The 13,728-nt window shown below is 46.8% G+C and overlaps 1 protein-coding gene across 2 annotated transcripts; it reads right to left on the bottom strand.

The window, feature by feature from the left end:
* Positions 1-1,009: 1,009 nt before the first annotated feature.
* On the bottom strand, positions 1,010-12,187 carry bhlha15 (basic helix-loop-helix family, member a15). Of its 2 annotated transcripts, XM_056297660.1 has the most exons (3): positions 12,033-12,187; positions 11,845-11,948; positions 1,010-2,240 (listed from the first exon to the last, which is right to left on the bottom strand). In XM_056297660.1, the coding sequence occupies exon 3, from the start codon at positions 2,192-2,194 to the stop codon at positions 1,559-1,561; it is 636 nt and encodes a 211-aa protein (XP_056153635.1). In that variant the 5' UTR covers positions 2,195-2,240; positions 11,845-11,948; positions 12,033-12,187; the 3' UTR covers positions 1,010-1,558. The 2 variants fall into 2 exon arrangements, with proteins under 2 accessions (XP_056153635.1, XP_056153634.1); XM_056297659.1 differs by lacking the exon at positions 12,033-12,187 and having other exon boundaries at positions 11,845-12,000.
* Positions 12,188-13,728: the final 1,541 nt, after the last annotated feature.

Raw genomic sequence — 13,728 nt, 5'->3', positions numbered from 1 at the left:
CCGTACAGCGCCGCCCATATTTACCATCAAACATCAAGATGTCCGTAGCGTGGACAGACGTGCTGCTCCCTGAGTGTGTATGTGAACACGTGTTGTGTTGTGTTGTCAGTACGTGACGTATTCACAATACACCACGGACCAAATGAGCCAACCGCACCGGACCGAATCTGCTCCAGCTCCGAGCGTTAGACTCCATGTCCCACAATGCAACGCGTTCCGGAAACGAGAAGCCGGAAACTGTTGAAGAAAATGGCGGCCGGTGACGGGGCGGAGCAGCGAGCCAGCCTGGGTTCCGGCTACACGGCTCACAGCAGGCCGCGACAACGAACTGTCTGCTATGGCAACGGCTCGTGTGTGTCTCGAGGGAGAACGGTGGGCATCACAACTCACGACAACACAAACCCAACTGATAAAGCCAAAGACCGTTTACCACTTTGGACAATGGCCGATTCTCCTTCTTCCCTTTCGCTGCCAGTGGTACCTGGCCAATTACCCCGCTCTTTTTGGGCCGTCCCGGTCGCTGCTCCACCCCGTCTCTGCCCACCCGGGAGGCGCCCCGACCGACCAGAGGAGGCGCTAGTGCAGCGACCAGGACACATACCCACATCCGACTCCCCACCCGCAGACACGGCCGGTTGTGTCCGTAGGGACGCCCGACCAAGCCGGAGGTAACGCGGGGATTCGAACCGCCGACCCCCGTGTTGGTGAGCGACAGCCGATTCTCTTTCCTTCCAATTTCACCACGCACGGTTGCGTCATTTCCTGTTGGTACAAAACGTTTAGCGCGCGTATTTCTGACATTCTGTCAAAATAGCATGCTATGAGGATTAGTCCACAGTAGATACTTTATAAACGCTACTGTAAGCTACTAATAAGACACGTTAGCCCCTAGCTAACGGGTCTGACCCTTTAGCCCCTAGCTAACGGGTCTGACCCTTTAGCCCCTAGCTAACGGGTCTGACCCTTTAGCCGAGCGGTTAGTGATGTCGCCTTGTGGTGCAGTACACCTCGGATCGAATCCCGCACCGGGCAAGAAAATAACCGGTCACACTAGTATAAAGTATGGATTTGGGACACATATGGTACACAGAACAATGCCAGGACGTTGCGTGGTTACCATGGAGACAGGTTGTGTGAGCCATATCCACTTCCATTAGTCGACTGAGGATAGTGCACTGTATTTATGACGCACACTAAACAGGTTTTGAGTAATGAACAGCATAAGTAAGTATGTAGTATATTCTGTTAGTATGCAGTACAAAGCAGAGTATCGGGACAAGACCTTGCAGTCTTCATCAGTGGAGACAGTTAGCACTTCTGGTGATGAGGTGAACGGTGCTGCCCGGTTCGTCCGGGACACCAGGTCAGAGACGAGGCCACGTTCATTTTTCTACATGAAACAAAAAAACAAAATGATGATGACTCATCACATGACACGTCACGTCCAATCAGAGCTTCTCATTCTTTGTCAAAAGAGTTTTGGTCCCTCGCGTCCATCATCCATCCCCAGGCGGGAGGAGGAGGGGGAGGTCCCTCTGGGTCCGCCCTCCGCGGCATGTTAGCTGCGCTGGCTGAAGGCGTGCAGGTGGGCGAGGTATTGGGTGAAACCTTCCTCCCCCTCCTCCTCCTCCAGGTGCTGCTGGTAACACTGCAGCAGCTTGGCGGCGCTGTTCTCGGGCGAGGCCTCGCCGGCGGGCAGGCGAGCGGTGGACATGCCCAGGATGATGGTGGTCAGGGCTCGGATGTAGTTCTTGGCGAGCGTCAGCGTCTCGATCTTGGACAGCTTCCTGTCCATCTTGACGTGCGGGATGGACTCCCGCAGGGCCTGGAAGGCGTTGTTGAGTTTGTGCATGCGCTGCCGCTCCCGCTCGTTGCTCTCCAGACGCCGGACGTTGTGTTCTTTGCTTCCGGTGCTGTGTTGCCGGCGGCGGCAGCGGTGAGGGCCCAACGCAGACATCACCCCCGCACCTCCTCCTCCTCCTCCCTCTCCGCCCGCCCCTCCTCTTCCTCCCTCTCGTCTCTCTCGCGCTCCTCTCCTCAGAGAACTCCTCCAACCACCGCCGATCTGGACCGAGTCCTCAGAGCCCTCCTGTTCGCTGGATCCGGGCTCGGTGTCAGGCTCCAGACTGCGTGCTGGATCCGGGTCGGACCAGGTGGTCCTGGAGCGTTTCACAGCTTTCCCTTTAGACTTCATGCTTCTGCCTGCTGCTCTTCCTCACACACTCACTGCTTCACCAGACCTGAAACACAACAATCCAGCTTGTTACAGTACATTGATATGGACACTTACATGTACGTATTACATACTAACACTTACCAAAGCTACCACATACGGTTTAGTAACTGAAACGTGTTTAGTATGCGTCATAAATCCATTATACTATCCTCAGTCAACCAATGGACGTTTAGTCATGTAACAACCACGGATAAGTAGGCTCGCTAGCCCTTGGCTATCGGGTCGGACCCTTTAGTCCAGTGGTTCGCAACCTTTGTGGGGTCCTGGACCCCTGCGTATTTTGGATCTACCCTGAGGACCCCTCCACCTGATCTTGGGGGAGGGGGGTTGCAATTTGTAGAAACAGTAGAAACTGCATTTTAAATTGCATTATAGCATTTATTCACTCTTTGGGGCAAAAATAAGAGCTTTCAGTTGTAACTTAGATATAGTTAACAAAACAGAATTCTTATGTAGTAACTTTCAGATATATGTAACAAAACAGAATATGTATTCAGTAACTTTCAGATATATGTAACAACACAGACTATGTATTCAGTAACTTTCAGATATATGTAACACAACAGAATATGTATTCAGTAACTTTCAGATATATGTAACAACACAGAATATGTATTCAGTAACTTTCAGATATATGTAACAACACAGAATATGTATTCAGTAACTTTCAGATATATGTAACAAAACAGAATATGTATTCAGTAACTTTCAGATATATGTAACAACAGAATATGTATTCAGTAACTTTCAGATATATGTAACAAAACAGAATATGTATTCAGTAACTTTCAGATATATGTAACAAAACAGAATATGTATTCAGTAACTTTCAGATATATGTAACAAAACAGAATATGTATTCAGTAACTTTCAGATATATGTAACAACAGAATTGTTATGCAGTAACTTTTAACAATGCAAACGGGAGCGAGATCTCTTATTAAAATACAATAAATTACACTTGTGAAACAGATGTAATTAGAGAAAAAAGTCCTGTTACCCTTTATAGTTTAGGTAGATAAAGGTCTCAGTCACATTTGAGTAAAATAATCCTATTTCTATAAATGTCATAGGATCTTTTTATTTAAAGATATTTTATTTTCACGGACCCCTTGCAATTACACCACGGACCACTAGGGGTCCGCGGACCCCCGGTTGAGAAACACTGCTTTAGTCGACTGGTTAACGTAGTCGCCCGCGGTGCGGGAGATCCGGGTTCGCGTCCCGGCTGCCCCCCGAATTTGCTACACTCATATTTAACAGACACTTTCATCTGAAGCAGGGGCGGGCAGTCTTATCCAGAAGGGGCCGGTGTGGGTGCAGGTTTTTGTTCCACACCTGTGTCTCCTAATCAAGTTCCTCAGCAAAGACTCTACTGGTTGATTAGTGGGGTCAGGTGTGTAACTGCTTGGCTGCAACAAAAACCTGCACCCACACCGGCCCTTCCTGGATAAGACTGCCCGCCCCTGACTCAAGTGACAAACAACAGTCAACAGGTTCAAGGCCCAATGGAGCACTACATCAGAATCATATCACAGTAGTACTCTATGAAGTAGCGGTGGTACATGTGCAACACTGAAAACATACCATATAGCCAGGAGTACGCAAGCCGTGTGAGCTGCGTGTTGTGTAAGTGTGTCGTAAACCATCACGAGGTGGCGAACAGAGCAGAGCAGCAGACATGAAGTTTGGCTGTCAAATGCACTGCACGAATTTGTAGTTTTCGTACAAAGTTCATACAAAATGTGTGCGCTTGAGTGGGACAGGAGGTCCCAGACTGTTGTAAATGAAGCTACACTGACTACTTGGACAGGTCCGTCTTTCTGGTCCGTGTCTGATCAGCCATCAGCGGTGCGAGGAGGCCAACCGCCACCATGTTGTTCTGCAATCTGCTTCTCTTATCCGCACATCATGTCCACCTCAAGGTCACGGCCGGATAAACCTGCCAGGGGGCCCCGGGGCATGCTCGTCCATTGCCCCCCCCCCCCCGTCAGATAGGCTACGCAAACAATACTAAACATTGTTAAGTGTAAACCTAATGCAAATAGCCAACACGGGAGTGAACGCTATGCCCGTCTGCATGGGATTCGGATGGCGACTACAAAGAGAGCTGAGAATAGCAGCTCGCAGCCTCGTACACATATTGCGAAGCCTTCTTCCCAACAGGAAATGGATGTTTGTTTCAGAGCAAATAATCTAATGAAGTATGGGCATACTTTAGTAAAACTACCCGTTTAATTGTTTTTCAGTATGGGCATTCTAGCTAGCACATTTGTTTAACTGTATACAATGAAACAATAAAGGTTGGGGCCCTGCGTCAGTAGAGACTGTAGCTTGGGGCCCCTGCATCAGTAGAGACTAGGTTGGGCCCTGCATCAGTAGAGACCGTAGCTTGGGGCCCCTGCATCAGTAGAGACTAGGTTGGCCCCTGCATCAGTAGAGACTAGGTTGGGCCCTGCATCAGTAGAGACTGTAGCTTGGGGCCCCTGCATCAGTAGAGACCATAGCTTGGGGTCCCTGCATCAGTAGAGACTGTATCTTGGGGCCCCTGCATCAGTAGAGACTGTAGCTTGGGGCCCCTGCATCAGTAGAGACTGTAGCTTGGGGCCCCTGCATCAGTAGAGACTAGGTTGGGCCCTGCATCAGTAGAGACCGTAGCTTGGGGCCCCTGCATCAGTAGAGACTAGGTTGGCCCCTGCATCAGTAGAGACTAGGTTGGGCCCTGCATCAGTAGAGACTAGGTTGGGCCCTGCATCAGTAGAGACCATAGCTTGGGGCCCCTGCATCAGTAGAGACTAGGTTGGGCCCTGCATCGCGACACAGTGTTGGAACAAACGTCCCTTGTAGGGTATGACTGGGGATCCCTACTATACCCAAACACAATACCCCTGACCTTTTGGGGCCCTTCGTGGTCCGGGGCCCCGGGGCACTCACCCGGCATGCTCAGTCTGTAATCCAGCCTTGCTCAAGGTTATACTCACAACAACCTGCACGTAACTTCTCTTATCTGCTTCTAGCACACAGCGACTTGGTGGGACTCTCAAGTCCAGTCCAGTCCAGTCGAAGTTGTTGCTTGAAAGAAAGTGGAGGATTTCTCCGAAACAAAGAAATGCTGCCATGCTATGGCAGGAGGTTTCTGGAGAGAGGAGGACTGTGGGATGAGTCACAGTACGGAGGAACGCCTCAGTCTGCAGACCAAACCTCACACGTTCAAGACTTTCCAGGACACATCCAGCCATCAGTTATCTCTACCTGCTCCATGCCAAGTTCCCAGTAGCCACATCGCTATTGTTACTGCACACACTGGAGAGCTGCCTTACACGGGTTACGTTACAATTACATTTACCTTGGATTACATTTATATTACGATTACATTTACTTTACATTACAATTACATTACATGTAGCAGACACACTATTCTAATGTGACTTTACAAAGCACTGTATATATATATATATATATATATATATATATATATATATAGACACACACATATGTATACACATATACACACATATATATAGACACACATTTTTACACATAGACACACATATACACACATATATATAGACACACACATATATACAGACACACACATATGTATACACATATATACATACATATACACACACACACATATATATGCACACACACACATATATATATACATGTACACATATATATATGCATGTATATATACACATACATACACACATATACACACACATATATACACATACATACACACATATACACATATATACATACATATATATATACATATGCACACACATATGTACATATATATGTACATACATGTGTACATACATAAATACATATACTATGTACGTACATACATATATATGTATGTATGTATGTACGTACGTACATATGTGCACACATATATATATACACACACATATATAAATATATACACATATATATTTTTTCAATATATATGTATATATATAAAAATATAAAATCCGATTATTTTGCTCCTTATTGCTGAGCACTTTCCCTACCATTGAGTGTTTCTTTAAGCAAAGTTATATATATATATAATATGTGTGTATACACATAAAAAATGTACACACACACATATATATAAATTGCACTTATAGTATATTTGCTACAGCATAAGAAAATAGTACTAGTTCTCTATGAAGTAGTAGTAGTACATGTGCTACATAGTAATCCTATCATAGTCGTACTATATGAAGTAGTATTAGTAGTAGTACATGTGCTACAGCATAAGAAAATAGTACTAGTTCGCTATGAAGTAGTTGTAATAGTACATGTGCTACATAGTAATCCTATCATAGTAGTACTATATGAAGTAGTAGTAGTATATGTACTACATAGTAATCATATCATAGTACTATATGAAGTAGTTGTAGTAGTACATGTGCTACACAGTAATCCTATGAGGTATAGGGAGTGCATCGGGGTGATGCTGGGCTACACAAATAAAACTGACTGGACTTGTTTGGAGCCTGTCTTCTTCTACTGCCGCTTGTCTTCTTCTACTGCCGCTTGTCTTCTTCTACTGCCGCTTGTCTTCTTCTATCTTCCTCTACTGCCGCTTGTCTTCTTCTACTGCCGCTTGTCTTCTTCTACTGTCGCTTGTCTTCTTCTACTGCCGCTTGTCTTCTTCTACTGTCGCTTGTCTTCTACTGCCGCTTGTCTTCTTCTACTGTCGCTTGTCTTCCTCTATCTTCCTCTACTGCCGCTTGTCTTCCTCTACTGCCGCTTGTCTTCTTCTACTGCCGCTTGTCTTCTTCTACTGTCGCTTGTCTTCTTCTACTGTCGCTTGTCTTCTTCTACTGTCGCTTGTCTTCTTCTACTGCCGATTGTCTTCTTCTATCTTCCTCTACTGCCTCTTGTCTTCCTCTACTGCCGATTGTCTTCTTCTATCTTCCTCTACTGCCTCTTGTCTTCTTCTACTGCCGATTGTCTTCTTCTATCTTCCTCTACTGCCTCTTGTCTTCCTCTATCTTCCTCTACTGCCTCTTGTCTTCCTCTACTGCCTCTTGTCTTCCTCTATCTTCCTCTACTGCCTCTTGTCTTCCTCTATCTTCCTCTACTGCCTCTTGTCTTCCTCTATCTTCCTCTACTGCCTCTTGTCTTCCTCTATCTTCCTCTACTGCCTCTTGTCTTCCTCTACTGCCTCTTGTCTTCCTCTACTGCCTCTTGTCTTCCTCTACTGCCTCTTGTCTTCCTCTATCTTCCTCTACTGCCTCGTCTTCCTCTACTGCCTCGTCTTCCTCTACTGCCGCTTGTCTTCCTCTACTGCCTCTTGTCTTCCTCTACTGCCGCTTGTCTTCCTCTACTGCCTCTTGTCTTCCTCTACTGCCTCTTGTCTTCCTCTGTCTTCCTCTACTGCCTCTTGTCTTCCTCTATCTTCCTCTACTGCCCCTTGTCTTCTTCTATCTTCCTCTGCTGCCGCTTGTCTTCCTCTATCTTCCTCTACTGCCTCTTGTCTTCCTCTACTGCCTCTTGTCTTCCTCTATCTTCTTCTACTGCCTCTTGTCTTCTTCTATCTTCCTCTGCTGCCGCTTGTCTTCCTCTATCTTCCTCTACTGCCTCTTGTCTTCCTCTACTTCCTCTACTGCCTCTTGTCTTCCTCTACTGCCTCTTGTCTTCCTCTGTCTTCCTCTACTGCCTCTTGTCTTCCTCTATCTTCCTCTACTGCCTCTTGTCTTCCTCTATCTTCCTCTACTGCCTCTTGTCTTCCTCTATCTTCCTCTACTGCCTCTTGTCTTCCTCTATCTTCCTCTACTGCCTCTTGTCTTCCTCTGTCTTCCTCTACTGCCTCTTGTCTTCCTCTATCTTCCTCTACTGCCTCTTGTCTTCCTCTATCTTCCTCTACTGCCTCTTGTCTTCCTCTGTCTTCCTCTACTGCCTCTTGTCTTCCTCTGTCTTCCTCTACTGCCTCTTGTCTTCCTCTACTGCCTCTTGTCTTCCTCTATCTTCCTCTACTGCCTCTTGTCTTCCTCTACTGCCTCTTGTCTTCCTCTATCTTCCTCTACTGCCTCTTGTCTTCTTCTATCTTCCTCTACTGCCTCTTGTCTTCCTCTATCTTCCTCTCCTGCCTCTTGTCTTCCTCTACTGCCTCTTGTCTTCCTCTGTCTTCCTCTACTGCCTCTTGTCTTCCTCTATCTTCCTCTCCTGCCTCTTGTCTTCCTCTATCTTCTTCTACTGCCTCGTCTTCTTCTATCTTCCTCTACTGCCTCTTGTCTTCCTCTATCTTCCTCTACTGCCTCTTGTCTTCCTCTGTCTTCCTCTACTGCCTCTTGTCTTCCTCTATCTTCCTCTACTGCCTCTTGTCTTCCTCTATCTTCCTCTACTGCCTCTTGTCTTCCTCTACTGCCTCTTGTCTTCCTCTACTGCCTCTTGTCTTCCTCTACTGCCTCTTGTCTTCCTCTACTGCCTCTTGTCTTCCTCTATCTTCCTCTACTGCCTCTTGTCTTCCTCTACTGCCTCTTGTCTTCCTCTATCTTCCTCTACTGCCTCTTGTCTTCCTCTATCTTCCTCTCCTGCCTCTTGTCTTCCTCTATCTTCCTCTACTGCCTCTTGTCTTCCTCTACTGCCTCTTGTCTTCCTCTACTGCCTCTACTGCCTCTTGTCTTCCTCTACTGCCTCTTGTCTTCCTCTATCTTCCTCTTGTCTTCCTCTATCTTCCTCTACTGCCTCTTGTCTTCCTCTACTGCCTCTTGTCTTCCTCTGTCTTCCTCTACTGCCTCTTGTCTTCCTCTATCTTCCTCTTGTCTTCCTCTACTGCCTCTTGTCTTCCTCTACTGCCTCTTGTCTTCCTCTACTGCCTCTTGTCTTCCTCTACTGCCTCTTGTCTTCCTCTACTGCCTCTTGTCTTCCTCTACTGCCTCTTGTCTTCCTCTGTCTTCCTCTACTGCCTCTTGTCTTCCTCTATCTTCCTCTTGTCTTCCTCTATCTTCCTCTACTGCCTCTTGTCTTCCTCTGTCTTCCTCTACTGCCTCTTGTCTTCCTCTACTGCCTCTTGTCTTCCTCTACTGCCTCTTGTCTTCCTCTATCTTCCTCTACTGCCTCTTGTCTTCCTCTATCTTCCTCTCCTGCCTCTTGTCTTCCTCTATCTTCCTCTACTGCCTCTTGTCTTCCTCTATCTTCCTCTACTGCCTCTTGTCTTCCTCTATCTTCCTCTACTGCCTCTTGTCTTCCTCTATCTTCCTCTCCTGCCTCTTGTCTTCCTCTATCTTCCTCTACTGCCTCTTGTCTTCCTCTGTCTTCCTCTACTGCCTCTTGTCTTCCTCTGTCTTCCTCTACTGCCTCTTGTCTTCCTCTACTGCCTCTTGTCTTCCTCTACTGCCGCTTGTCTTCCTCTACTGCCTCTTGTCTTCCTCTATCTTCCTCTACTGCCTCTTGTCTTCCTCTGTCTTCCTCTACTGCCTCTTGTCTACCTCTATCTTCCTCTACTGCCTCTTGTCTTCCTCTACTGCCTCTTGTCTTCCTCTACTGCCTCTTGTCTTCCTCTACTGCCTCTTGTCTTCCTCTACTGCCTCTTGTCTTCCTCTGTCTTCCTCTACTGCCTCTTGTCTTCCTCTACTGCCTCTTGTCTTCCTCTATCTTCCTCTACTGCCTCTTGTCTTCCTCTATCTTCCTCTACTGGCTCTTGTCTTCCTCTATCTTCCTCTACTGCCTCTTGTCTTCCTCTACTGCCTCTTGTCTTCCTCTACTGCCTCTACTGCCTCTTGTCTTCCTCTATCTTCCTCTACTGCCGCTTGTCTTCCTCTGTCTTCCTCTACTGCCGCTTGTCTTCCTCTGTCTTCCTCTACTGCCTCTTGTCTTCCTCTATCTTCCTCTACTGCGTCTTGTCTTCCTCTACTGCCTCTTGTCTTCCTCTATCTTCCTCTACTGCCGCTTGTCTTCCTCTGTCTTCCTCTACTGCCTCTTGTCTTCCTCTATCTTCCTCTACTGCCTCTTGTCTTCCTCTACTGCCTCTTGTCTTCCTCTACTGCCTCTTGTCTTCCTCTACTGCCTCTTGTCTCCCTCTATCTTCCTCTACTGTCTTCCTCTACTGCCTCTTGTCTTCCTCTATCTTCCTCTACTGCCGCTTGTCTTCCTCTGTCTTCCTCTACTGCCTCTTGTCTTCCTCTATCTTCCTCTACTGCCTCTTGTCTTCCTCTACTGCCTCTTGTCTTCCTCTACTGCCTCTTGTCTTCCTCTACTGCCTCTTGTCTCCCTCTATCTTCCTCTACTGTCTTCCTCTACTGCCTCTTGTCTTCCTCTATCTTCCTCTACTGCCCCTTGTCTTCCTCTGTCTCCCTCTATCTTCCTCTACTGTCTTCCTCTACTGCCTCTTGTCTTCCTCTATCTTCCTCTACTGCCTCTTGTCTTCCTCTATCTTCCTCTACTGCCTCTTGTCTTCCTCTGTCTTCCTCTACTGCCTCTTGTCTACCTCTATCTTCCTCTACTGCCTCTTGTCTTCCTCTACTGCCTCTTGTCTTCCTCTACTGCCTCTTGTCTTCCTCTACTGCCTCTTGTCTTCCTCTACTGCCTCTTGTCTTCCTCTGTCTTCCTCTACTGCCTCTTGTCTTCCTCTACTGCCTCTTGTCTTCCTCTATCTTCCTCTACTGCCTCTTGTCTTCCTCTATCTTCCTCTACTGGCTCTTGTCTTCCTCTATCTTCCTCTACTGCCTCTTGTCTTCCTCTACTGCCTCTTGTCTTCCTCTACTGCCTCTACTGCCTCTTGTCTTCCTCTATCTTCCTCTACTGCCGCTTGTCTTCCTCTGTCTTCCTCTACTGCCGCTTGTCTTCCTCTGTCTTCCTCTACTGCCTCTTGTCTTCCTCTATCTTCCTCTACTGCGTCTTGTCTTCCTCTACTGCCTCTTGTCTTCCTCTATCTTCCTCTACTGCCGCTTGTCTTCCTCTGTCTTCCTCTACTGCCTCTTGTCTTCCTCTATCTTCCTCTACTGCCTCTTGTCTTCCTCTACTGCCTCTTGTCTTCCTCTACTGCCTCTTGTCTTCCTCTACTGCCTCTTGTCTCCCTCTATCTTCCTCTACTGTCTTCCTCTACTGCCTCTTGTCTTCCTCTATCTTCCTCTACTGCCGCTTGTCTTCCTCTGTCTTCCTCTACTGCCTCTTGTCTTCCTCTATCTTCCTCTACTGCCTCTTGTCTTCCTCTACTGCCTCTTGTCTTCCTCTACTGCCTCTTGTCTTCCTCTACTGCCTCTTGTCTCCCTCTATCTTCCTCTACTGTCTTCCTCTACTGCCTCTTGTCTTCCTCTATCTTCCTCTACTGCCCCTTGTCTTCCTCTGTCTCCCTCTATCTTCCTCTACTGTCTTCCTCTACTGCCTCTTGTCTTCCTCTATCTTCCTCTACTGCCTCTTGTCTTCCTCTGTCTTCCTCTACTGCCTCTTGTCTTCCTCTATCTTCCTCTACTGCCTCTTGTCTTCCTCTACTGTCTTCCTCTACTGCCTCTTGTCTTCCTCTACTGTCTTCCTCTACTGCCTCTTGTCTGGTCGGGTGTTTTTAACTGACAAAATGTTTGATCCTTAATTAAACTACAACGCTGTGTGTTTTATTCTCTGTACCACGTGATGAAACGGACGAAAGTACAGAACTTCTTTCTTACCTTTCAATCTAAAAGCGACTCTCCCTCCGCTACAACGAAGCTGTGGTCTCATCCAGCGCTCCGGCGGGTAAACCTCCACAGAAACGAGACCGGGTCTGCAGAACCTGAAGCGGGGTGACAGACAGGGTGGACGCGCGGTCCGTGCTCGCTCTTAGATGTGTGTCATGTTACCTGTTGATGTGGGTCACCTGTTGGATGCCTGTCGTCCACGTCGCGCTGCTCAGCCAATCAGAGAGCGAGCGTGCCGGAGTCTGCGGTCAGCCAATCAGAGAGCGAGCGTGCCGGAGTCTGCGGTCAGCCAATCAGAGAGCGAGCGTGCCGGAGTCTGCGGTCAGCCAAAATGTCACGGCGCAGATAAAAAAACAAAAACAGCAGCACCATCTCAACACCATCACAGCACCAGCAGCACCATCTCAGCCCCATCTCAGCACCAGCAGCACCATCTCAGCCCCATCTCAGCACCAGCAGCACCAGCAGCACCATCTCAGCCCCATCTCAGCACCAGCAGCAGATGTAGATTTACACAAATAAACTCAAATGTGAGGATCCATGCAGCAGGCAACGATGTGCACTCTGATATGCAGCAAATATGACCTACTGCTGCTACTGCTGTACTACTACTACTACTACTACTACTGCTGTACTACTACTACTACTACTACTACTGCTGCTGCTGTACTACTACTACTACTGCTGCTGTACTACTACTACTACTGCTACTGCTACTGCTGCTGTTGCTGTACTACTACTACTACTACCGCTACTACTACTACTGCTGCTGCTGTACGACTACTACTACTGCTACTGATACTACTGCTGTACTACTACTACTGCTGCTGTACTACTACTACTGCTGCTGTACTACTACTACTACTGCTACTGCTACTACTGCTGCTGTACTACTACTGCTGCTACTACTATTACTACTACTACTGCTGCTGCACTACTACTACTACCACTACTGCTAATACTGCTACTAAATTGTCCCTACTACTAGTAGTTCTACTACTACTGCTACCTCTACTCCTACCACTACTACTACTACCACTTTATGTAGTACTACTATGATATGATTACTATGTAGTGCTCATGATGCCAGTTGGTAACAGTTAAATTTATCTGCTAACTGCTGATTCTGTTGTAAGTCACTTTGGATAATTATGGAAATGGACAGAGTTTAAACTGCTTCACACTAAATATAAATTACTTTTGTCTTCCATCTTCGCCCTGCTCGTTGTCTGCATTTAGTTTGCATAATTCTCCTGCAGTAGGTTATCTGTAGTTTAGTCTCATTTGAATACAAACCTCTGTCATAAACCACACAATGATCCACCGCATGTTCATGACAGAACATTTCAGAGACAGTGTGAAAGATCTGAGAATACCTGCTTCGCTGGCCTCTCCAGGGTAAAACTAAACCCAGACTATAATCCAGACTATAACCCAGACTATAATCCAGACCATAACCCAAACTATAACACAGAATACAACACAGACTATAATCCAGACCATAACCCAGACTATAATCCAGACCATAACCTGGACTATAATACAGTCTATAACCCAGACTATAATTCAGACTATTACCCAAACTATAACCCAGACTATAATCCAGACTATAACCCAGACTATAATCCAGACTATAACCCAGACTATAATCCAGACCATAACCCAAACTATAACCCAAACTATAACACAGACTATAATCCAGACCATAACCAGGACTATAATCCAGTCTATAACCCAGACTATAACCCAGACTATACTTCACACTATAACCCAGACTATAATCCAGACTATAACCCAAACTATAACACAGACTACAACACAGACTATAATCCAGACCATAACCCAAACTATAATCCACACTATAACCCATGCTAT

This window comes from Lampris incognitus, chromosome 17, assembly GCF_029633865.1.
Source record: "Lampris incognitus isolate fLamInc1 chromosome 17, fLamInc1.hap2, whole genome shotgun sequence".
NCBI classification, from domain to species: Eukaryota; Metazoa; Chordata; class Actinopteri; order Lampriformes; family Lampridae; genus Lampris; species Lampris incognitus.
Note: the sequence above shows the minus strand (reverse complement) of the source record. Positions and strands in the feature narration are given on the sequence as shown.